This window comes from Dromiciops gliroides, chromosome 2 (genome assembly GCF_019393635.1).
Source record: "Dromiciops gliroides isolate mDroGli1 chromosome 2, mDroGli1.pri, whole genome shotgun sequence".
Taxonomy (NCBI): domain Eukaryota; kingdom Metazoa; phylum Chordata; class Mammalia; order Microbiotheria; family Microbiotheriidae; genus Dromiciops; species Dromiciops gliroides.
Window position 1 is genome coordinate 563,208,796 of NC_057862.1, and position 27,274 is coordinate 563,236,069.

Genomic DNA, 27,274 nt, shown 5'->3' on the forward strand with positions numbered 1-27,274 from the left:
TCTCAATCCCAGGAGGATTTCAATGAATGAAGATGGGATAAGGGGACAAATGCACAGATACAGATGAAGGCAGGACTTTGGGTGAACAACAATCGACCTAGTTTGGAAGGAGGCTTGAGTGCAAGAAGGAGTGCCAATATTGCAAAAATTTTGGCTCTCCTCTAGTGGCAGCAAAGGAGTCTGTGTTTTGTTTGGTAGGTTGTAGGGGGTACATTGAAGGGCACCTCACTTTTAAATAGTGTTAGAAGTTTTGTCATGGATGTTCAGAATATGCTGCGCCTTGGCCATATTAAGATGGTGGCCAAAAAAACCTTCGAGATAGAGCAGAAAAGAATGTGTATGTAGATTTCTGATGGACTTAGATTATCTGTGTATTTCTTTATCTATATTTACGCACTTATATTTCAGGGGCAGAGAGTGAAGAAAGAATTTAGACCTGTGATTTCTTTGGTATACTAAATTACTGGTGAAGAAATTATCTATCCTCGCAGATTGGCAATTGATCTGCACTTTAGGCTTAGAGCTTTGCCCGGACTACTAGAGAAACTGGTCACATACTAGTAGTAGTATGACTGCTAGTCAGATGCAGAACTTGAACCCAGGGCTTCCCTCCTCCAAGATCATTTCTCTATGTCCTGTGCCATCCTGGAAGACAATAGAGAATGAAATGCTAAAGAAAAGTGATTGCTTGCTATTTTCATTGAAAATAATGTCCTGCTTTCAGGAAGGGGTGTATGAAAACATGGGGCAGTTGAGTTTAACTTCCAAGTGCCTTGAGTAGTTTAATTTCTGTTCATAATTCATCTTATTACATTTTAAAATTGATTTGGTGATAACACAGCGATCCCCATTGTTGTTCTATGCCCTTCATGCACATGGATATTTATTCATTGTCTCTGGGCTTTTGCTGCCAAACCTCTAGTTTTATAGAACCATGTAACTGATTTACTTGTTTGCTCCTAGAATGGATGGCTTGGACCAAATAGAACAATACTCTCTCTTTTTTTTAAACATTCTTGTAATTGTCTGAAGGCAGCTCTCAGGCTCCCACCTCCTGCCTTTAATGGAGCCACTTGTCCCATCTTCATCCACCCTCATATTTTCCAAGTCCATCTCAGATGGAATGAACTTGAGATAACCTCACCAACCTGGTTGCCCTTTTGTGAACTCTCTCTAGGTTAGCAACATTCTTTCTAAAGTATGGCTTTGAAACAGACTAGAATACTGTCATGTAGTCAGACCCAGGATGGGTATCATAGGAGTTTTACCTTGGTAGTTGTGCTGCTCCTAATACAACTAAAGATTGCTCTAGCTTTCTTGGCCGCCATATCACATTGTTGACTCTCTTTGAGCTCTTGATCTTTTTCAGGTAATCTGCTGCCTAAGCCTGCCTCCTTCTTGCACTGGGGAAAATGATTCTCTGAACCCAAATGTGCAACATGACACTTATCCCTATCCCTTTTGATCTTATTAATTTCAGGCCAGTGTTCTAGTTTGCCAGGACTTTTTGTTCATTTATTTGAATCCTGTCATTGAAGAATAAGTTGGGCAGGTTTTACACTATTGCTCTGGTAAATGATCAAGTCTGTTTTCCAAAAACCAACCTAAGCAACTATGAAAAGGCTCGTCACCAGTAGCCTGCCACATGGCCATGGAAACAAATGGAATAAAAGAGAAATGTTCAATGGCTCTCCATCATTTTTTTTTCTTTTTTGCCCCATTCTATTTCTGTAGATAGTGGCAAAGTGGTGGGAAAGTAACCAGAGGGTGCTAACCGTATTGAACTCTAAATCTGAGATCTTTGTTCTGTGACCAGCAAGTAGATGTAGTGCTAGGGGAGACTTATGAATCTTGACAGTTTTTCTATGAATCAAACCAAAAGAAAGTAACAGAGGGATGGTTCATAACAACTCCTTGGAGAGGAAAAGAAAGTAGTTGGAGTGAATTTTATTTTTTTGATTAATGTTTTTATATTTTATTTTTTCTCAATTACATGTAAAAACAATTTTTTGCATACTTTTTGCAAAAATAATTTTTGAGTTCCAGATTCCCTCTGCCCTTGAGAAGGCAGCCACTTTGACTGTGTATATATATATATGTAATAAACAAACACATATTTGTATAATGTATGCAATTACATATGCTATACATGTGCAATCATGCAAAACATTCCCATATGAGATATGTTGTAAAAGGGAACACAGACCAAAATGAAAGAAAAAAATAAGAAAAATAAAGAAAGTTAATAAAGTATGCCTTAAACTGCATTCCAATTCTATCAGTTCTTTCTCTGGAGGTGGATAGCATTTTTCAGCATGGATCCCTTGGAATTGTTTTGTATCATTGTATTGCTGAGAATAGCTAGGTCATTCACAGTTGATCATCAAACAGTATTGCTGGTATTGTAGACTGCATTTTGTCTTAAACCCAACCCAACAAGAAGCATGGGTCAGCAAAAAGGAATGATAGAAGCCAAGGACTTAAGGATTACACAGGAACCTCATACATCTCTATCATGAATTCTTTCTTCAAGAAATGAATTGGTAGGCACTGGACCTCATGAGCAGCAAATTATACTTTTTTGACAGATAAGACAAGACTTGTTATGGAAGTGGGAATTTTCCAAGAGAAAGCTGACTGTTTCAGATCATCAATTTGTCAGCATTGTTATCAGATTTAGTAAAAAACAAGAAGAAAAGTATATAATGAGAAAAAATACATACAGTTCAAGAAGCTTAATCTTTTTTTTTTGAGTTCAGAATAGAATTTTATTTTCCAAAATATATGTAAAAACAAATTTTAACATCAATTAAAAAAAAAATTGTTCCAACTTCTCTTCCTCCTCTATTCCCACCCCCACCCACTAGAACTCAAGCATTTCAAAATAAATTATACATGAGTAGTCATGGAAAACATTCCCACATTAGCTAGGTTGTGAGGAAAAAACAGTCAAAAAAAACTCCCAAAACTTCAGACTGAGGAATTGTCAAAGAGAAAAAACATTTTTTAAAAAAAATGTGTTTCCAGGGGCAGCTAGGTGGCGCAGCGGACAGAGCACCGGCCCTGGAACCAGGAGCACCCGAGCCCAAATCCGACCCCACACACCCAACACCCACCAGCCACATGACCCCGGGCAAGCCACCCAACCCCAATTGCCTCACCAAAAAAGAAAAAAAAAAGAGAAAAGAAAAAAAAAAATGTGTTTCCAACTATTTCAGATACTATCACTTCTTTCTCTGTAGATGGGTTGCCATTTTCATAGTCCTTCAGGGTTATATTGGACCATTGCCTTGCTGAAAATAACCACATGCTTCCCAGCAGATCATTTTACACTATTGCTGTTATTTTGTATACAGTGCATTTCACTCTGCTTCAGTTCATGTAGGTCTTTCCATGTTTTTCTTTTTTTTTTTTTAGTAAGGCAGTTGGGGTTAAGTGACTTGCCCAGGGCCACACAGCTAGTAAGTGTTAAGTGTCTGAGGCTGGACCTGAACTCAGGTACTCCTGAATCCAGGGCCAGCTCTCTATCCACTCTGCCACCTAGCTGCCCCCATGTTTTTCTAATAGTATCCTGTTCATCATACCCTAAATAATGTACCTTAAACTTGACAAAGAATTTTCTTCGTATTAGCCCAGCAAAGTCATCATAACTATTTCCCTCCATCCTATTCCCTTCCCATGATATTTACTCTATTTTCCATCTACTTTTAAACTATTCCTCCTCAAAAGTATTTTACTTCTGACTGTCCCCTCCCCTACTCTACACTCCCTTTCTTTCCACCCTTCCTTCCTTATCCTCTTCCCCTCATACTTTCCTATAAGGTTAAATAGATTACTCCTCCCAACTGGGTGTGAATGTTATTCCCTCCATGAGCCAACTCTGATGAGTTTAAGGTCTTTGAGCTAATTCTGTGTTCCAAATTTTCTTCCTCCCTCTCTCCTCAACCCTCCCTATGAAATCAAGCAATTCAATATTTCATACTTGTGCCGTTATGCAGAACGTCTTCACCTTCCTTGAAAGTATTTTGCTTTTTACTACTCTCTCCCAGAATCTGCCCTTCCCTCCTTCCCCTTCCCCCCTTATCTCCCTCCCCTCCCTCAGGGCAAAATATATTACTATACCCACTTGAGTATGTATGTTAGTCCTTCTTTGAGTCAATTCTGATGATATTAAGGTTCAATCACTCCCCAATTCCTTCTCCCTCTTCCCCTCCCCTCCATAAGCTTTTTTCTTGTTTCCTTCATATGAATAACCTCTCCCCAGACCATCTCTCCCTTTCCCCCTCCCCCAGTCTATTTCTCCTACACCTCAACCCTATTTTAAGGATGTCATTATGGGTTAGTTAGGTGGCACAGTGGACAATGCACCAGCCCTGGACCCAGGAGGCCCCAAGCCCAAATCCAGCCCCATACATAAGACACCCCACAAAGAACAAAACATAACTTCCCTTCGTATTCAGTTCAGACCTGTGTCTTCTGTATTATCTTCCCATATAGGAATATTAACAGTTTGATCTTTTAATATCCCTCATGAAGTCTTTTTCCTGTTTATCTTTTTATGCTTCTCCGGGGTGTTATATTTGAAAGTCAAATTTTCTATTCAGTTCAGGTCTTTTCATAACAAATGCCTGAAAGTCTTCTTTCTCCTTGAAGTTCCATGTTTGCCTCTGAAAGAGGATGCTTAGTTTTGCTGGGTACGTGACTTTTGGCTGTAGTCCCAGTTCCTTTGCCCTCTGGAATATCATATTCCATGCCCTCCGGTCCTTTAATGTAGAAGCTGCTAGATCTTGCTTTATCCTTATTGGAGCTCCACAGTATTTAAATTCCTTTTTTCTAGCTGCTTGCAATATTTTCTCCTTGACCTGGGAGTTCTGGAATTTGGCTATAATATTCCTGGAGGTTTTCCTTTTGGGATCTCTTTCAGGAGGTGATCGGTGGATTTTTTCAATTTCTATTTTAGCTTCTGCTTCAAGAATATCAGGGCAATTTTCCCTCACAATCTCTTGGAGGATGGTGTCTAAACTCTTGTTTTGGTCATGGTTTTCAGGTAGTCCAATGATTTTCAAATTATCTCTCCTAGATTTATTTTCTAGGTCAGCTGTTTTTCCAAGGAGATATTTCACATTGCCTTCTATTTTTTCATTCAATTGGATTTGCTTTACTGTGTCTTGGTTTCTCATAAGCTCACTAGCCTCCATTTGTTCAATCCTAATTCTTAGGCAATTATTTTCAGCAGACAGTTTTTTAATCTCCTTTTCCATTTGGCTTTTCAAACTGTTGACTTTTTTCTCATGACTCTCCTGCATTGCTCTCATTTCTCTTTCCATTCCTTCCTCTCTTTCTCTACATCTTCGTTCTATCTCTCCTACTTTCTCTTCAAAGTCCCTTTTGAGAGCTTCCATGGCCTGAGACCAGTTCATATTTTTCTTGGAAGCTTTGGATGTTGGAGCTTTGACCCTATTATTATCTTCTTCTTCTGAGGATGTATTGTGGTCTACCTTTCCCCCAAAGAAGTTTTCGATGGTCTTCTGCTTTCTCTGCCTACTCATCCTGGCTTACTGTTTCTTGGCTTTTTACTCCTTAAAGTGTAGCGCTGCTTCCCGGACACACCGTTCGTGCTACAGCGTGGCCCAGGGGGTGATTGGGCTTCTTCTCAGCCTGCCTGGCTTGTGAGTAATCAAGAAGCTTAATCTTGAACTATGTAAACAAGTAATAAAAAATAAAAAATGAGGAATGCAAATCACAAATGACATGGATGCTAACTGTAATAATTTTAACTACAACTTTAACTATTGTAAATTAATTGCAGCAATGAAGAGAAAGGGAAGAGGCCAGAAAGTACCCTAGTCGGGAATACTTACTTCCTTGCCAAAAGAAGCAAGATGTTTTAAAGGGTTTTTATTTAGAGATCATAAAAAGCATTTGATCTGTTAAGAGAATACCGTAGGGGCAGCTAGGTGGCGCAGTGGATAGAGCACCAGCCCTGGAGTCAGGAGTACCTGAGTTCAAATCTGGCCTCAGACACTTAACACTTACTAGCTGTGTGACCTTGGGCAAGTCACTTAACCCCAATTGCCTCACTAAAAAAAAAAAAAAAACACACACACACACACACACACAAAAAAAAAAAAAGAGAATACCGTACAGACCCTATTATAATAAGATGTCTTACCATATCAAAATCACTAGAGATTTCTTGGAATGTATAACAACAGAAATAACTCTCTTCAGTGTTCCTTTAATAATGTCAGCTAAAGTATAAAATAAATATGTATTTTAACTAAAGGATTTTCCACTAGTTAGTTGAGATAGTTGAGATCTAGTGCAGAGCAAAGGTCAAAGAACAATTTCCTGTGATCTCTGAAGTGAGGCCATGGTTCCCTTGCTGACTGCATCATGCCTCCAGGATATTACAGCACTTTATCTGTAACAAATGACTTCAGGCAATTTGGGTAGATTATTCACAGAAGAAAAACCAAGTGGATGAATCTATCTGTCTTTGGAGCTGAGTTTGCTCCCAAATAGAGCTTGACCATCCATGTGTATATATCTAGGACAGAAAGTAAGATGAACAATGGGTTAGGCCCACAGCAGAATAGTAAGAGAATAGGCAAGATTGCTTTTTGGAAACTTGTAAAATTTTTTGTTTGTTGTTTACTGACCCTAAGCTTCCCATGAAAAGAAAGTCTTATTTTTAAAAATAGATTTTTATTGCTATCTTCTGTTTTTAACTTACTTTTAGATTTCTCCTATTTTCTTCTCCCTGACATACCTATTTTTCATAGCAAAGATTTTTTTTAATGGAGAAAGAAGAGGGGAAAAAATTCAGCAAAATTAATCAATACATTAAAAGAAAAAACACTTGCCATTACATACTGTGTTCCATGCCCATGGACCCCCTCCCCCTGCCCCCAACCTCTGCACAGCAGTTTAGGGACCACATTTGTACTTTGTAATTTTTCAACATTCATATTTGTTTGTTTTTAAAATTTTGTGATGGTGGTTCTTTCTACTTTTTATGTTGTTAGTCGTGTATATTTTTTTCCTGGTCCTGCTTACTTCATATTGCATATGTAATTCTTTCCATGTTTATTTGTATTCATCTTGTTTGCCATTTTTTACAGTACAGTGATGTTCCATTACAGTTTCTATGTTATACTATCATTTGTTTAGCCATTCTTCAGTTGTTGTGATATCTGTATGGTTCCAGTTTTATTGCTACCATGAAATGTACTGCTATAAAATTTGGATGTATTTAGAATCCTTTCTTTTTGTCAGTGACCTTCTTGTGGTATATGTCTAACAATGGAACCTCTAGGTCAGAGTGCATGAATATTTTAGACACTTAATTTATATGGTCCCACATTGTTTTGCAAGTAGTTGCAGTAATTCACAGATCCACCAACAATGCATCTGTGTGTCTTTCCACCTCTTTTCCAACATTGATTACTTCTACCTTTTGTCATCTTTGCCAATTTGCAGGGTGTGAGGTGAAACCACAGAGTTGTTTTGATTTGCATTTCTCTTTATTATAAGTTATTTGGAGGATTTTTTCATATGGTTACTAAAAGTTTGCAATTCTTTTGAAAACTGTTTATTTCTTTTGGCTACTTTTGTAGTGGGAGGTGGCTTTTGGTCTTATGTATTTCTGTTGATTGTCTATATATCACGGATACTAAGTTCTTACCTGAGAAATCTGATATGAAATATTTTTTCCTAGTTAACTGCTTCCCTAGGTGGGTGTATCAATTTTGTTTGTGCAGAAGCTTTTCAATTTCATTTAATTAAAATTATATATTATATCTTTTATGATTAGATATCCATTTTGAATTCATTGTGGAAGAGCAGTCTTTTTAATATTAATATTCTAGTGCTATTGTTATATAGTATTGACACATCGAATACAAATGCTTTTGAAAAAAAATTAATGACTATCTCATAAATTGAATTTAAACTCATGTGGTTGGTTTGAACAGCCTGCAACCTATAACCAATGAAAAACTCCCAAAAAGAACATGAGTAAAATATATTATCAATAAAGAGAAAATTGACCTGTTCCCTGCCAGGTATCAGGAATGACTACAGTGCTTGCTCATCTGGTATTCTTGAAATGTCAGAGAAAGTGAGGAAAGCAACCACCAGCATGTTAGGTGGAAACCCTGTGAAAAAAACTTAAAGGAGAAGAGAAGGACAAGGGTCATAGAGGATGATGGGCTACCATGGAGGAATTACAATCTGTATTGCTATAAGGATCACATGAATTAAGTTCACAAGTCCATTGGAGAATTTTTGAGAGACTGTCTTTCATTGGATTAACTTTACCCTGGAGCTTTTGAGTCAGCTGCAAATTTAGTAAACATCACATATATTCCTTTAAATCACTTATCACAATGTTAAACAGCAAAGGATTGTGCACAGAGAAATCCAGTGGAGGGAGACCTCTTTCCAAATGGACATTGAGTTATTAATGATTATTCACTGAGTAGCTTTTCTATCAGCTCTGAATCCACCTCATTGTTTGACTAGTTAGCTTAGAACTCACCATTTTTTCACAAGAATAAAATGAGATAATTTATCATATGTTTGTTAACATCCAGAGATAAGCAATGTCCATAGTTTTCCCTGATTTACCAGTTTGTTCCTTTTGTCAAAAAAGAGTTAGTTTGGCATGACCTGTTCAAGTCATGCTTTTTATTTGTAACCACTGCTTCCTTTTCTAGATTCTCACTAACCATCTCTTTAATTTGCTTGTAATTAGTTAATTCCAGTGGTCTAAAGTTTATAGGTTCTATTTTCATTCTTTAAAAAAAATTTTTTTTTTAAGTTAGGACCTTTTCTCTTCTCCATTCCTTTAGTACCTCTCCTGTTTTCTCCTACATCACTGGTGGTGGTTGTTTAACAATCACATCCTCCAATTCTGTGAATACGCAAGAATATAGTTCATCTCTGTCTGGTAACTTGATGAATTGGATATGTGATTCCATTGGTTATGGGCAACCTTAGTGCCCTAAACTGTTAATGCAGTGCTATCAATCTTCTTTCAATGTAACCCAGTAACCGTTCTGTACCTTAGAGTCTTAGAGAGTTGACTGAAGCAGACAGTATCAGACTTGAACCTAGGTCTTACTGACTCTATCATCAGTATTCAATGTTGCCTATCCTCCTTTCTTTATCTCCATATTTCTATTAGTTAGCAACTCCTGTTAGCCCTTTTTTTTTAATTCTCTTCCTTCCGGTCCTTAGCAAGAGGAAATGAAACAAAATTTAATAATTGAGCAATTCTACCTTCCCTATGATTCCAATTCATTCACTCCAAACAGCAGGTTTTTTTTCCATCTTTGAACTTCCACTCTTCCCAAAAATAGCTTCAAAAAATTCCTTAGCTTACCTCACTTCATTTCATTTTTTTTAATGCTTCTAATATTTTTTTTTTGGGGGGGGGGGATGAGGGTTGAGTGACTTGCCCAGGGTCATACAGCTAGTAAGTGTCAAGTGTCTGAGGCCCGATTTGAACTCAGTTCCTCCTGAATCCAGGGTCAGTGCTTTATCCACTGCACCACCTAGCTGTTCTGATATTGTTTTTTAAAAATAAATTTCTATTGATATCTTTTGTTTATACATCATCTGAATTTCCCCCTTATATCACTCTCATGACATTATTCTTATAGAACCGTGGCTGTATTTTATTTATGCTTCCCTTCCTTCTGTCTTCCATATATACATTTAACTAAATCTAAGTTGGTTCTTGAGGCCTCTGTGAATACTCATGGATCTCTTAAGATTACTTACCCTTTTTTCTTGGCATAAGAAATGTTTCTCTTTGCATCTTCACAATTTCATTCTTATGAGTTTCCTGTCTCTTTTGGGCTGATTTCCCTTGATAGGATCCATAGGACCAAGTCTTCCTCTGTACCCTTTGAAATCTACTTGCCTCAAATTTAGGATTCATGTGAGATTATGCCCAACTTTTCTCTGTGTTCTACCTTTAGAGTTACAAACTCTAAGAGCAAGTGGTCACTTCCCCTTCCTCCCAGTTGCTCACATTATTTCCTACCCAATAAGCAGTTCTTGCCAATTAGTGATAATTGGAGTCAGACTATAGCTTCCCTGTTTGCTTTTTCCACCTTTTGAAGGATGAAATCATCACTTAGGTCCAGTCAAGAAACTGTTGGTTGCTTTGCTTTTGTCCAAGAAAGATCTCCAGTACATATCTGCATAATTGTAGTCCCCTACAGCGTTATGCCTCTTTTTCAGGCTTGAGGCTATTCCTTTTTCTGTCTGTATATTCTTTTTTTTTTTAAATAAACATTTTTATTTAAAGTTTTGAGTTCCAAATTCTATCCCTTTTCCCCTTTCTCCCTGGACCCTCCCTGAGTCAGTAAGCAATCAGATATGTTATACATGTGCAATGACTTGTATTTTTATAAATTTGACTAAGTGCTCTGTGTATTTGAGAACTGAGGCCTTTATGTCCAGATATTCTGTAGTATTCATAGTATACTTCAATAACATACTTTCATTTCTCCCTCAATTGATAGTCTTTAAAATATTTAATAGCTATTATTATTCTGTACTATTTAGTAGTATACTTTGATGACATAAGCACTTCCATTTTTCCCTGCCTTGATATTCTTACAGATATTTTCTACCTCGCATCCCCATTCTGATTTCTGGATTCCTTTATCTTCTTGTTTCAGTACCTTTTTATATCTTCTCAATATATTATGCTATTCAGCACTACACACACTGTCCTTCACCTTTTTCCCTATTCTGTGTTGTTTGAGGAATGTATACCCATTCAGAGTCATAATTGCAGTCATCGATCTTATTCTGCCAACTCTCAGTAATAAGAGGCATATTTTTCTCCTTATATTAGTTCATCTTGCACGTTTCCTAATGTGCATTTATGTGTTGACATTTGTAGACATTTTTGGACTTTGCCTCTTGTCAACTTCTCAGTGCCTCAACTTCATTTCTTATTCCTACATCGTTACTCTATATGGTATCTAGATGAGTGGATATTCCCAACACCCCCATTCTTTTCAGTTTATATTCCTCTTAATTAGATTTGTCAGGAGCCTCCTCTTAACAGAGGAGGATGACCTGGAAGATGAGGGGGTCTCAAGATCATGCCATGTGAGAATCAGTGGAAAGAATTAGGAATGTTTAGTTTGAGAATGAGAACACTTAGGGAGAAGGTGGGATTTAACTTCATTAATGTAGTTGACGAATTCTCATGTGGACGAGAGATTAGTCTTGTTTTGTTTGGCCTCACAACTAGAAGCAGTTAATGGAAGCCCAGAGAGATACCTTTAAGTTTGATGTAATGAAAACTTAGCAATGAGAGCTATTCCAAAGTGGATTGGACTGCTTTGGGACACAGTGAAGTTCTTCTCACTAACGGTATTCAGGCAAAGGCTAGGTGAAGTTAGCCTCCAAGGACCTTCCCAGTCTAAGACTGGGATCCTTATTATACTCCTTGGCAGGCATACTGTAAGTCAAAGTGTGTGGAAATTTTAGAATAAATTAAGTGTGTGGGGACAATACAGTAGTGAGTACTGTATTGAAGTACTGTATTTTAAGTTATTCTTGAATAACTTAAAATTTTAGAGTTAACCGTTTTTATCTGAAAACTACATTTAGCTTTGTTTTTTTGTCTTCTTGAGAAAATGATATATTGTATTGACATCCTCCTTGTCTTTAGAACCGAGAATACCTTTCTAGCTTTTCTTTGTGTATTATTCTTGCTTTTCTCTTTCTGATTTAAGAGGGTATTAGATTTAATAGTCTCACTGCTTTGTCAGATTCCATCAGTCTCAGTTCTGAGCAGTTAGCTCTTAATTTTAAAATAATTTCTCTTTTGTTCATCTCTACCACCACTATTATCACCACCATCATCGTTAAAGAGTATTTTACTAAATGCCAACATCAGTACTCTGATAGGCAGCCTGAAGCTTACTTCATTTCCTTTCCATGTGGTAACTAAGGCCTCCTAGAGCCAAAGAAAGGGATGATCTCCAGTGGTGCAAAAACATCAAACCCAGGAAAATGAAAGCTAGAGCAGGCCTGAATGAAGACCCATTTGAGGGAATTTCTCCCTTTTGCAGAAGGAGAGAGTTCCAAAAGAACCATGCTCTGGTGTAGTAGTAATAGGACTAGATGTAGACTTAGAGCACTCAGGCTTGGATTTTGACCTCATCACCCTTGCCCCTCTGCTCCACTCTCAGGGCCTGTTTCCTCATCCTTAATATGAGGCTTAATTTCACCTCTCGCAGCCTCATAGAAGTAATGGTTTGGTTAGATCCTCTCTGAGCTTGCCGTCCAGCTCCAGTTCTATGACCCTGTGTTCTTACCAGTGATGAGTAACAGTTAACCACTTAATGTAAGTGAGGAGTGTTACGAACCTTAAAGCTCCATGGCAAGACCAGTGATTCTATCCCTGCTTTGATCTTTTCATTGGTAGGCATTAATATAATCTGAAGCCATAGAGGTGTTATTTGGGATCCAGTGTTCAGGTGTTATATCAGCATTGAACCTGATCCCTATTGAATCTGACAGTTTGGAGTCCCAAAGGATTTGTATTTTCTGCTCCAGTTGTTTCCAGCTATTGCTTGATATTCTGTATTTAAATGTCTCTTTTCATTAGTAAATTACTATTCATTTGGAAATGTGTTATTTAGACTGTTCCATTAAAAAGCACATGTAGTAATTACCACTTCCTTATCTAAATCACTTTGAACACTTGTGAATTCCAGCTAATGTGAAATTTGTTTAAATATAGCAAGTCCTCACTATCAGAAGAAACATTCTAGGTGGATCATTTTTTTAGTTCAGTTGAAGACAATTCAGAAAACACTTATCGGCTACCATCTATATGCAAGTGCTAGACCTTGGAGATAACAAAGACCACAAGCAATCCCTGCCTGCAAGGTGCTTACAGTTACTGGACCCTAAACATTATATTTATTTGCATTTGTCAGCTTTCAGGCCTCAGACAACTTGTGGTTCTACCCTCCCCATATGGCAAATAGGAAATATTTTCATCTGATAGCTTCTTTTTTTGTTGTTGTTGTTTGTTTTGGGGTTTTTTTGCGGGGCAATGGGGTTTAAGTGACTTGCCCAGGGTCACACAGCTAGTAAGTGTCAAGTGTCTGAGGCCAGATTTGAACTCAGGTACTCCTGAATCTAGGGCCGGGGCTTTATCCACTGTGCCACCTAGCTGCCTCATCTGATAGCTTCTAAACACAAATTATGTATTGTTCAATAGGCATATAAATAAATATAATGAGTGCTTTTTAAGTCCTCTCATGTTTGTATAAAGAAAGGCAAGTTTTCCTCTTCTCCTAAAAATGTGTATTTAGATGATGGGAGAGCCTTGGGATCTTACATAGACCATCTATAATCAAGCAAGACATTTTGTTGACTTCCTACTGTGTGACCAATTCTGCAGGCAACCAAATTATTAAAGTGAAATTAGAGAATATTATTGTTGAAAAGTGTTGCAGGTATTCAAGTCTCCTACCCAATTAATATTGTAATTATAATAACAATTATCATAGCATCTTGGATAGTTGGGTTACCTAGGCTGTGCTTGACCTTTTGGTTCATTCCAAATATATCAGGAGTAAATTGTGAGAGTGTATTAAAAGGCAGTTTTGTTTAACATTGCTCTTATTATTTTAAAGACCTTATTAAATTCTACCCTTATAATATTTATATTACTTTGGAAAGTTGAAGATTTCTATAGTTTTATATGCACAGGAACAACTTGATCATGGGTGTGTATGTATGTATGTATGTGTATATATATATATATATATATATATGGGTGTGTGTGTGTATATGTCTGTGTTTTAGTATAAGTATATATACATATATGTTAGTGTATACTTGTATATATAAATATAGTTTATACTATGGTATCTAGTATAATATAGTACGTAGTATTGTATATAGTATTGTATAGGACTTAGTATAGAAACTTCTATTCCGAAGACAGAAAGGTGCCTCCATTTTCAGTGATGAAAAAATTTAGAGAATTTGGGGCTATAATCTTTTTTTTCTTTTTAATCATAAGAAGTATTTTATTATTTTCCAGTTACATCTAGAGATAATTTTCAACATGTGTTTTTTATAAGATTTTCAGTTCCAAATTTTTCTGTCTCCCTCCCTTCCCTCCCCCTTCCCCAAGACAGCAAGCAATCTGATATAGGTTTTATACACACACACACACACACACACACACACACACACACACACACACACAATCACAATCACATTAAACATATTTCTACATTAGTCATGTTGTGAGAGAAGACTCAGAACAAAAGGGGGAAATGGGACTATAATCTTAAAGGGACATTTGAGGAACATTGCCCATTGTTATAAAATTCCTGTTTACCATCCTGGGGCAATCAGAAATCAGAATTTTTCTTTTCTTTTTTTTTTTTTCAATTTTTAAAAATTTTTTGTATTACTGATTATTTTGAGATAATGGACTTGTACACTATTTCTTCATGTCTCTTACTTGTATGTACATCAGTAGTTTTTAACTTGAAACCTTAACATAGTTAATAATGAGCTTTGGATTCTGTTCTTTGGGAATATGTTTTTCCTAATTTTTCTTTTTACTTCTCACTGGAAGAGAATTATCCTTGTGTTGAAAGGCTTAAATTTTACATCTTCTCTCCCCACCCCCCATTTTTCCAGTTTGTCTCATAAAGATGAGTTACAATTCTCATCTTCTCTTATAACTACAAGAAAGTATCTCCCAAAAGGCACTTAGCTCCTTAAGGGGAATGACCTTGTTTTATAAAACTCTTATTTTTCCCACAAATGGTCGAGGTGGAAAGAGTCCTCAAGTTAAAAGTCCTTTAAAGGTTCTAGTTTTCCCTTTCTTCCGCCTGCTCTGCAACATACTTATCCTCTAGGACCTTTCCTTCATATCTATCCCCAATTTTGGTCACCAAGTTCAAAGTTTTTTTCTGTCATTTCCTTACAGAGGGGAAGAAACAAACAAACAAACAAAAAACCTCTGTTCTTCGTTATATATGTTCTAGTATTTTGTTTTATGGAGAAAGCTGACACCTAAGTATTCCAGCTATTGGAATCTTCTAGAAGGTACCTGTCTTTAAATGTTGGTCAGTTCACCAATCAACAAGGATTTATTAAGTACCTGCCATGTGCCAGACAGAATGCTAAGTGCTAGAGATACAAATATGAAGAAGGAAACAATCCCAATTCTTAAGGAACTTGTAGTCTATTGGAAGATAAAAATACACTTATTTAAAAATATGCAAAATAAATATAAAGAGAATAAATATAAATAAACGCATTGTAAATTAGTCCAATGTAGTTAGAAAAGGTTTGCTCTAACAGCTGGAAGATCAGGAAACAAGGGAATGGTAAAGTGAAGGGTTTTTTTTTTTATAAGATGGGGAGACTTGAGCATGTTTCAGGGTGGTGAGCATAAGACAAGTAAGTAAGGGGAGGTTAGAACAAGTTTGGATGATTCAGTTAATCTACAGAAAAAGAAGAGAGAGTGCAAATGCACACATTGCTCTTGGTAGGGGAAGGAGAAGGGTTCCCTTATTTTTGAGACTACAGAAAAGGTAGAATGACATAATATCAATGGGGTTTTGAGATGAAGAGAATTGGAGAAAAGGGATTCAGAGCAAATTTTCTCAAAAAGGTAAGAAGTGAGGTTTTCAGCAGAGGAGGGTGGGAGGGGAGTATTGTTGGCATGAGAGAAAAGATTTTACAACATCTTCTGTGGGAGTAATGAGATGGGGAATCAAGGAGAAATAAAATGATTGCCTTGTTGCAGTGAGGGCCCAGATAAAATTGTACAACATCAACTAACATAATCAGTAATTATTATTTTATTGGCTCAGATCGTTCTTTTTAACTAATGGGGCTATGATGAACTACCAGTCATTCACATTACTCTGAGGAATAGTGATTAGTCCTTGTTAAGGAGGATTCAATTTCAGGAGAGGATAATATTTGTTACAGTTTTGCCCTATTCCTTGCACTGCTCTTGGTGGAACAAATCTCATCTCTTAAATTTTTTCTTTTTTTTTTCATATTGGTTGCTATCAAGAAGTTATATAATGACATTCAGAATAACTTTTTCTTAATAAAATTCTTTTGGCATCTAGAATGAAACCACCAGGAAACATCCCTTCACTTATTTTTAATTTTTAGTACTAAAGATAGTAGGTTTGAGGTTATAACACCAATGAGAGATTCAGAATAATAATAATAAAGGATGTCATCAAGGAATTGTATAACAGAGTAAATTGGCTAGACCCATAGCAAGAACAAGGGATAATAGGTGGAAAGCCAAGGTGCTTTTCCCTTCTCTATTGTGAACTTCTAGGAACACACAGACAAGAATCCATTATGCCATGCTGCCTCTCCTACTAAGGGTAGTTAAGTTAATCATGTTAATGGATCCCAGTGGTCTACTTGTTTACTAATCATAGTCTTAAGGTTTCATATAATATTTGTTGTAGCTCTCCCATTGAATATTCATCTCTTATTTTTGAAATACTTTAGAAATCATAACTAGGGAATTTACACTGATGCACATTTGAATGTGTAATGTTTTGAGTGTTGAAATATATTTGCATCTATTTACTTGGAAAGGGAGGGTAGGTGATTGTCTTGAGTGTGGAGCTGAGTAGTCTTTTACATAATTCTCACCTCCTTGCTTGATGAATAGAACTCAGTGGAAGATTTTAACAGGTTTTTGATGGTGACAAATCTATCATCTATCTATCTATCTATCTATCTATCTATCTATCTATCTATCTATCTATCTATCTATCTATCTATCTATCTTTCTTTCTATCTATCTATCTATCTATCTATCTATCTATCTATCTATCTATCTATCTATCTATCTATCTATCTATCTATCTATCTATCTATCTCTTCAGTATAAAATCATTCTGGCTAATAGTATGTGTCAGCAGCAGAAACTTTTTGCCCACTTGAAAATGCCACCAAAAAGGTCCTGTGATTACATGAGTATATACTCTCATTGACTTTCTTGAGTAGATCCTCCCCCTTCACAGAGTTAAAAGCTGGTTGTTTCAATGTGTGGTACTGAATAGCTGTATCAATAAGTTTGTTATGTGAAGGTTGACAAAATAGTCGGCCTCTCTCTACTTATGTATATGAGGAACTTTGCCCTATTTCTTAAGCCTTTTCCATTTTCTTAGCCTTATTAGTTCTCATCTTCCTGATTTTTTTTTCCCTTAGAATTTCACCTTCAGCTTGACATTTCAGTATTTGAGATAAGGGAAATAACTTATCCAAAAAGTGAATGTTGAGGGATGTATAAGCATTTGTCCTGAATGGATCATTGGAGAACATATTCCTAAGCAGAACATGTACTTTTTAGGAAGGGAATGGAGGTGAATATGGAAGCTATGGACAAAAGATAAATATAAAGGGAAGGGAAAGAATAGAAGAAACTGCAGAATCATCAGCATAGGGTTACATACAAATTCAGTGAATTTTCTATAGAACATAAGTGGGAGTCAGTGGATAGAATCAATAGATGAGTAATATAGATACAGAAATGAAGAATGAGGTAATATTTGTTTGGTCTAAAGGGAAATGGAAGTCAAGTAATAATGAAGTTGCTTTGATGAAAGTGAGATTTTACTAAGGCATTAGGGATAAGAAAAGATGATTTTAAAAGACTATTGGAAGAAACAAAATAGGATATCAATAGCTAAAGTGTGTAGTAGGATAAAAATGAATAGTTGAAACTGTTATTGATAGAGAAAAAGCTTTACATTGGTGACAGGAAAAAGACTGCTATAGAATGGAATGAATGAAGAGGTAGAAATAAGTTAGTAATGTGGATTTCCTTGTTATAAATTTTCTCTCCAAGGAAATAAAATAAAATAGTATGGGGAACTGCTATTCTGTACTTACTTTTTACCAACAAAGAATAATTGATTTGTGATGCTAAAGTGATAGGGATTTGGGGAGAAATTGACCACATCATATTAGTTTGTAATAGTTTTTTTTTTCCCTCTGAAAGGATCACTGGGCATACTTATACAAATTCAAGATTTTAAGAAAGCAAATTTCAAAAAAGCTCATCAAAAATAACATTTTTTAAAATGTTGCAATTATATAAAACATTACCATATTAGTCATTTTGTATAAGAAAATTTGAATAAAAGAAGAAAATGAAAGTGAAAAATACCATGCTTCAATCTGTGTTCAGTCAATGTCAGTTCTTCTTGGTTGAGGTAGATAGTATGCTTTATTATTACTCCTTTGGGATTTTCTTGGATTTTTGTATTGCTGAGAATAGTTGTCATTCACAGTTCTTCATCAAACAATATTGCTGTCATTAGGCACAACATTCTCCTGGTTCTGCTTACTTCACTATACATCAGTTCATATAAGTCTTTCCAGGCCTTTCTGAAATTGTCCTGTTTGTCATTTCTTGTAGCACAATAATATTCCAAAACAGTCATATACCACAGCTTGTTTAACCATTCCCTAATTGATGGACATTCCTTTGATTTTCAATTCTTACCCACCACAAAAAGGGCTGCTATAAATATTTTTGTACAAATAGATCTTTTTCCCTTCTTTGGGATGTCTTTGGGATATAAACCTACCAGTGGTAATGCTGGATCAAAGGGTATGCACAGTTTCATAGCTCTTTGAACATAGTTCCAAATTGTTCTTGTGGGAAAATAATGGGTTTTGGAATGCCCAGAGGCCCCCCTCTGTTCAAGGGGATTATATTAAGATTGATTGGATTGACTTTGCAGATTGACTCACTTGAAGTTGACTTGATTGAAACTACATCTACCTGAGAGCCTGGCTCAGTGGATGGGTCCTCTGACCTCAGCACATTCTGCTCATGGACCACCCTCAAGTCCAGTGAACCAATGGATTTGGGTGATGCTAGTCAGTTAGCTTGGAGCAGTGTGTAGGGGCCACCTCTTGTCTGGACCCAGAGGTAGCTTCCACTTTCATAGGGACAGGAACTTTCTCTTTTTAGTCTGAGACTCCTAGGTGGTAGCTAGATTGGCTTCTTAACTTTCTGAGCCAGGTGTTCTTTTTTCTAATACTTGGTATGCTTTAATAAATACTTAATGCTCAAAACTGGTACTAAAGCTTCTAATTTATAAGTAACAAATATATTAGAAACCCCAGCTAATTTTCCCCAAACTTGGGACAGAAATAAGGCAACCACATTTAATTTACACACCACATTCTCCAGATTGGTTGGATCAGTTCACAACTCCACCAACAGTGTAATAGCATCCCAGTTTTCCCACATCGCCTCCAACATTCAGTATTTTCCTTTTTTTGTTATATTTGCCACTCTGTTATGTATAAGATGGTACCTCAGAGTTGTTTTAATTTGCATTTCTCTGATCAATAATGATTTAGAGCATTTGTTCATATGCCTTTAGATAGCTTTGATTTCTTTGTCTCAAAACTGCCTGTTTGTATCCTTTGACCATTTTTATCAATTGGGGAATGACTTATATTTTTATAAATTTGACTCAGTTCTCTATGTATTTGAGAAAGGAGGCCTTTATCAGATACTTGCTTCAAAAATTCTTTCCCAGTTTTCTATTTTCCTTATAATCTTTGTTATGTTAGTTTTGTTTGTACAAAAGCTTTTAAATTTTACATAATCAAAATTATCTGTTTTATATTTAATTTTGTATTGCTTTCTATATGTTCTTTGGTCCTAAATTCTTCCTCTCTCCATAAATCTGACATACTTTTCCATAGTCTCTTAATTTGTTTATGGTATCACCCTTTATGTGTAAATCACGTACCCATTTTGACCTTATTTTAGTTTATGGTGTGAAATGTTCAATACTAGTTTCTGCCATACTGGCTTTTTTTCAGTTTTTCCCAGAAGTTTTTGTCAAATTATGAATTTTTCTTCCTTGGATCTTTGGGTTTATCATATACTAGATTACTATAATCATTTACTGTAGTGTAATTTGTACTTATTTTATTCCTCTGATCTACCTCTCTACTTTTTAGCCAGTACCCCAGGTTGTTTTGATAATTACTGCTTTATAATACTGTTTGAGATCTTATACTGCTAGGCCACCTTCTTTCGTCATTTTTTTATTGATTCTCTTGATATCCTTCAGCTTTTGTTCTTCCAAATGAATTTTGTTATTATTTTTTCTAGATGTATAAAATATTTTGATAGTTTGATTGGTAGAATAAATAAATTAATTAACCTAGGTAGGATTGCCATTTTTATTATATTGTCTTAGCCTACCTTTGAGCAATTAATATTTTTCCAGTTTTTTAGATCTGATTTTATTTGCGTAAAAAGTATTTTATAGTTCTGTTCATATATGGTTCTTGGGTTTGTCTTGGTAGGTATACTCCCAAGTATTTTATATTGTCTACAATTATTTTTTTTCTGGTTGGACAATGAGGGTTAAGTGACTTGCCCAGGGTCACACAGCTAGTAAATGTCAAGTGTCTGAGGTCAGATTTGAACTGACTCCAGGGCCCATGCTCTATCCACTATGCCCCCTAGCTTCCCCCTGTCTGTAATTATTTTAAATGGAATTTCTCTTTCTATCTGTTGTTGCTGAACTTTGTTGGTAATATGTAGAAATGCTCATGATTTATGCGGGTTTATTTTGTTTCCTGAAACTTTGCTAAGTTTTTAAATAATTTCAAATAGTTTTTTTAGTTGATTATCTAGGATTTTCTAAGTATAACGTCATATCTTCAAAAAGTAATAATTTTGTTTCATTATTAACTATTCTAATTTTAAAAATTTCTTTTTCTTCTCCAAAAAATAGCTTTTGCCTATGATGCATAGATTAAATAATGAGAAAACATGTCCCCTAGTATACAGACAGGGATTTAATAAATGTAAAAAAAATGTGAACTAAGGAGAAATTGATCCATAGAGGTGCTTACCAAAACAACATGTGACATAGTAATTATAAAAATGCAAGCTTGGAGTGGTTGAAGAGAAGCATTTAGAGTTGTATAACTAAGACAGTCATTAAACATTCCAGTTTTCTCTGAAGAAAGGTAGCCATGTAATATGTAAGATTAAGTCATCATAAAATGGTCCTGCCTGACTGTGGGGATCTTTTTGTGGCCATTTGTTTTTTGCTTAAGTTAGATTTATATATTAGAATTCCTAGTCTCATGACTAGTTCCTTCAACAGGGATTATCCAGGGATTCCTCACCCAGTGTTGGGATATTTTCTCCTTTTGCACAAGTTAATGTGTTGGTTTTGTCTCTCAGAACCTACCTGCTTGGATTTGGGTAAACATTTTTTTTTTTAAAGTATGTATTTTGGGAGAAGAGGGAAATTCATTATTTTTGTATCTGTGTACTGAACTTAAAAGATGTGATTGCAGCCCCTCTATGTTTGAGAAATGATTTAAAATGGGAGAACTATCCAAAGGGGCAAAGTGGTAGTCAAGAAATTATATGGCCAATGATGTTCAATCCCAGCAAAATTCTAGAATGAATTATTCAGCAAATGTTTTCTGAGTAATTAAAAATGGAAACAGTAATTTCTAGGAACTATCATGGATTCACAAGAACAAATCATACCCAAATTAAACTCATTGTACTTTTTGGTAGGGTTACTAATAGAACAAGAAATGGATATGGGTATTTCAGTAAGGGATAAAAGTTCTCTTCTTGTCTTTTTGTATACAGAGTGGAACTATCTGGGCTTCACATTAGTACCGTAGATGTATTTGTACCTTGTTGAACAACTATGCCCCAAAAGCCTATGAATGGAACCGTGACAGTGTGGAGGAAGGGTCAGAAGCATTGTTAATACGAGGTTCTTACCTTTATCCTGTGCTATTAACTATTTTAGTGACTTGGATAAAAAATATAGTGTTTAGGGATTTTTAACATATGTCATTTGTGTTATATCACTGCCAAAATCCTAATGCAGTATTATGTTACAGAAATGAATGTATAATATCTAGAAGAAGGGAACCAGTACTCATGTTCTACTTGACAGTAGTCAGATACCACCTGGAGCATTGCAAACAATTTTGGGCACCATGATTTTAAGGGTGACATAGACAAACTCAATTGGATCTAGAGAACAATCACTTCTGGCATCTGTGCCATTTTAGAAATAGTTACATGAATGATATGTTTAGCTGAGAAAAGAGAAAGAATTAGTTGGAAAGGAGGGAACTGATAATGTTCTTTACATTTGTATATCTGTCCTGTAGAAGAGAGCTTAAATATAATCTGTAGTTCCAAAATATATAACTAGGAATTTATTAGAAATGCTGGTTATCTAAAAGTATAATGTTTTGACTTTCGAGGTACATAGTGACCACTTAATTACTAGAAGTGTTCAGTCAGAGCTTAGGTCACATCTAATGGATGGTATAGAGGCATTTTTTGAGTTCAGGTTAGATAGCTTTCATGGCCCCTACTAACTCCAGGATTTAAAAAGAAAACAAAACCATATTGGTATCTCTGGTAGCCTGTTTTCCAAGTGATTATGCTTCAAAAATTCATTTATAAATTTGTTGTGTGGCAATTTTGACACTCATTTCTCTACTCAAAACAATGCTTATGTAACCCCCAGTGTAAGCAAACTGTGATATTAACATAACTCTCGTGTGTTCTAGGGCCTAGGAGTGAGGAAGATGAAGAAGTTCAATTTAGTTCACTAAACATTTATTAAGGGACTGCTGTGTGCTAACTGAAACAGGCCCTGTTCTTAAGAAGCTTAATTTCTAATGTGGGAGAAAATACATATGCATATAAGTCTATTGTAGTGGCAGAATAATAGACACACAATTAAATAAATATGAGGTCTATACAAAATTATTTTTTTCCTCCCTTTCACAGTGAAAAGACTTGACCTAGGTCAGATTTTGACATGAATAAAGTCAGGAACTATGTTCAATTTTGTCTTTGTACTTAGCTCAGTGCTGGGCATGTAATAGGCACTTAATAAATGCTTGTTGACAAGTTGATTAGGCGCCATTTCACCTTTCTTTTTCTATACCTCACCTATCTCTAGTTATACCTAGTCTCCAGTATATTTATGGCACCCTATGTCCTTTAGTGAAGTAGCTATATTTGAGGGGTAAGTTAGATCTAGAAGTAAAAGGAACTGACAGCTTATCTAATTGTGGAGTGAAGAAGAGGCAAGAATGACTTGGAGAGTAGTTAAATCATCAAGAGAAACAGAGAAATTAGGAAAGAGATATGAGGCAATTCAGGCTGGACTGGGTTGATTTTGTCAGTAGTACGTATAAGAAGTTGGAAACATTATAGGAGCTCTAGAGAGAGGTTTGAGATGGAATATTTTGACTTAGAAAAATAATCTGTGTTGAGGTGATATTTAAAGTTGTAAGGACAGATGGAAATCATCTTAGAAACATTGTAGATAGAGAAGAAGAGAAGATTAAAACTAGAATCTTGGGGGAAAAGAGTTAATACAATGGGCAGGAAAAAAGATGTGAAACTAGCAATTTATCCCAGAAGTCAAGGGAAAGATACACTATCAAGAAAAAGGTGATGGTCAGCACTATCAAATACCTGAGAGATCAGGGAGAACAAGGATAGAAAAAATGCTATTGTATTTAGTCATTTGAGAGACCTATATCAGTAGTAAAGGATAAAGGAAGTAGATTAGTGAACAGAGTTGAGATAATTGAGATCTAAATGGTGAAGCCTTCTGTTTAGTGTACAGGGTCAGGAAAAGGTGAAACTGAAGCCTTATGGAGAGATTTGGAATAGCTGATTTTAGAATGTTAAGTGAAGTTAGTAACTAGGTATCTACTATATGCCTGCCCCTATGCTAAGTGTGGGGAGATACAGAGAAAGGAAAAACAGTCCCTTAATCTCAAAGATCACAGTCTAATGAAAGAAGCAACATGCAAACAACCCTGTACTAATATGCTACATATGGTATAAATTTTAGATAATCATTGGAAAGAAGGACATAGACTTAAGGAAGCTTGGGAAAGGTTTGAGAGGTGTCAATTCTCATAGATGAAATCCCAAACACAACTTCCAAGTGCCTTCCAAAACAGATTTTAATGAAATAAATAAAAACATAACGTTTTGTTGTTCATTTGTGTTAGTCATGACCCCATTTAGAATTTTCTTGGCAAAGACACTGAAGTAGTTTGCCATTTCCATCTCCAGCTCATTTTACAGATAGATGAGGGTCAAGTGATTTGCCCAAGGCCACACAGCTAGTAAGTATCTGAGGCCAGATTTGAACCCTGAAAAAATGAGTCTTCCTGACTTCAGGCCCAGCACTCTATCCACTGTACTAACTAGCTGGTGAAATTACAACATAGATAATGTTAATTTGTGGTTGTCTATCTCAGTGTGCTGTTGACAAGGGATCTATTTCTATTTGATTTTGACACCTCTGCTTAGAAGGTGGGCCTTTAAAAACTGTTAAAGCACAGTATTATAAAATTTAGTTTTTGATGGATTTTTGTTCCTGCTGTATTGATTGAAGGCTGAACATCTGAAATGGAAACTAGCATTAGAAACATTTCTTTGCCACCAAAAATGTCCCTTCAATGTTATTAGTCTCAAAGTAAATAAATATTCACGATACATTTTAAGCTTGAGGGAAGCCATTGAAGGAAGTAGGAGATGGAAATGAAAACCTTTTCCTGGACCTTTGTATTGAGGAAGTACTTAGGAAGTACTCTGTTTCTTGAGTTCCTGTCTCTCCTCACAGACAATCTTCCTCTACCTGGACAATTATGAAATAGTGTGTTTATGTAATATTGGAAATTGAGAAGTCCAAAGCCAGTGAAATTCAGAACTAAGAGCTCACAGAAACAACTACAAGTCTGTCTTTTGCATTTCTCTAGTGAGCTAGTCAGGTTTTTTTTTTTTTTTTGCTGCATACTTATACATTACCGAGCATTGACAAACCTCTTCATTATGTAAACTCTCAAATTCGAATCTGAAAAATAATTTGTCAACTAGCATAGCAGATGTTTTCATTTATCTGTATTCAGTAGAGGAAAAAAGGGGAGCATTATTAGAAAGATAAAATCTGTGGAGCTTAATTACCATATTTCACAGATGAAATTGATATTAAATATTTTTGCTCCACAGTGTTAAAAATGCTCACATTTTCAATTTTCCTCTTTCTGTCCACATTATAAAATCCAAAATTATAAACCAAGCATATCAAAATTCAATTGAATTTTACCTGAACTCAACAGTAGTTCTTTTTCTTCAGTTTTCTGTTTGTATCAGAAAGGAATTTATATGTGTATTAATTCTAAAGCAGTCCCAGGAAGAGAAATAGGTTTTTAACACCCATCAAGCATTTATGAAGTGCCTACTGTGTGCCAGGCACCATTCTACAGATGAAGTAGTCCAGTCCCTGGTCTCAAGGAGGTTACAATCTATGAAGGGAAATAACATGTACACGTATAAATAGGTGCAAAATAAATATAAGGTAGTTAAATAAAAAGTAGTTAGAGAAGACATGATATTAAATAATGTGAAATAAATATGGTTCCTATTTTACAGAAAGCCCAAAGCCCATCCTCTGCAATTAATCAGATTCACAATCAATCAAGGAATATTTCATTTCAATTTAGATCTTGAAGGTAGAGCTCATATCAATCCAACTCCCTTTTTTCTTACAGATGAGAAAACAGAGGCCCAGAGAAATGAAGTGATTTGTTCAAGATTATACAATAGGTTAGTGGCAGAACCAGAGCTAGAGCCCCTTTGATCATACCGTACTGTGTCCAACATCATGTAAATACCATCATTTTTTCTTGAACCAGTAGCTATAGGCAAAAGAGAGAGCCTTCAGCTACATGGGAGCTTTGCTTCTGGGGGGAGCTTTGTTTTGTACATTTTCTGAGACATACAATTCATAGTTATTCTTGGATGCCATGAAATATGTGAGTGAAATGCCTTTCCATTTTTTTGCATTACTATTTCACTAATATTACATAAGGAGTCCAAAGAACCTATGTTTCTGGGTATTTCAGTAACAACAACCACAACAAAGAATCAGATCAGCTGTAACTAATAACTAGACTTTAACATAATTGATTATTGTTTTATGTATTATGAATACATAATTTTGGTGAATTGTATCAATAGAGGAAGTATTTAATTTTTGAAAAGTTCAATTGATACCTTTTGTTTTTACATCATATTTATTTCTGAAGGTACCCCTCTCACCACTTCCCCCTCCATTCTCATGGTGGTAGTTTTATAAAATAATCTATTCTTGTAGCAAAGGAAAAAAAGTGGCTAAACCAAAGTAGCCTGATGAAATGGTGTGTGCACTCTTCCACAAATAGTCCCCCACCACTCCCCAAAATTAAGGAGATGCATTTCCTCATCTCTTTTTCAACATTGTTAGACTTTATTTCCTTGTTCTTTTTGTTTGGTTTTGTGATTATTGTATATAGTTTTCCTTGTTGTATTTACTTGACGCTCCAAATTCATTTAATTTTTCTAATGTTTCTTTGACTTTCTTATCTATTTTAGAGTACAACAATATTCTATTTCTGTGACACAGTTTATTTAGCCTTTTCTCATTCGATGGCCACCCACTTTGTTTCTAGTTCTTTGCTACCAAAAAAACAAAAACCAAAACCAAAACCAAAAAAACCTTGCTGGGACCTTTCTTTTTGTCTACAAAATAGGTTTTGACCAATATAAAAGTGTACTTGAGTAGTAGATACCAAGTGTTAAAATCATAACATTTATTACGTGACAATGACTTAGATACAGTTTAGAAGTCTCAGAACCATTCAAAGCTTTTAAATATAACTGGAAGAGCAAAATCTTTACATTTTTTATAAGGTTTTATAAGTTAAAATGCCAAGTAAAATTTTCTCTCTCTTTTGTTCATTAACTGTTTCAGTTGCAGAAATCTCACTTCAGATGCCACCGGCTAAGTGTATGAGTCAAAGTTGGATGTTAATAATGCCATGTATATTTTCTTAGGTGCTGTTATACTTCTTGGTAGAACCAACATGTTTCGCTTTAATCACCCCAAGGAAGCTGCCAAACTTAGGGAAAAGAGAAAGGTAAGAAAAATGAAGTTAATTACAGGAGAAGCATCTTGACTATTCTGAATTGTGGAGAAGGTTGTTGTCTCCTGGGTGTTAGAGCCACTTGCATAGTCAAGGAGGAGGGAATGTGGAGCCAAGGTCAGTGCTGATTTATGGCTTTTCTCTTCCTTGCTCTTTATTCATTTGGGGAGTATGAGCAACATCATTTAGA

The 27,274-nt window shown here is 35.7% G+C and overlaps 1 protein-coding gene across 2 annotated transcripts in view; it reads left to right on the top strand.

The window, feature by feature from the left end:
* The window catches only part of KIF16B (kinesin family member 16B), a 358,373-nt gene that overhangs the window by 181,733 nt on the left and 149,366 nt on the right, over positions 1-27,274 (top strand). For both annotated transcript variants that reach the window (XM_043987183.1, XM_043987182.1), the window contains exon 16: positions 26,996-27,078. In XM_043987183.1, coding sequence (XP_043843118.1) covers positions 26,996-27,078 — 83 coding nt within the window. The remainder of the gene's footprint in view (positions 1-26,995; positions 27,079-27,274) is intronic.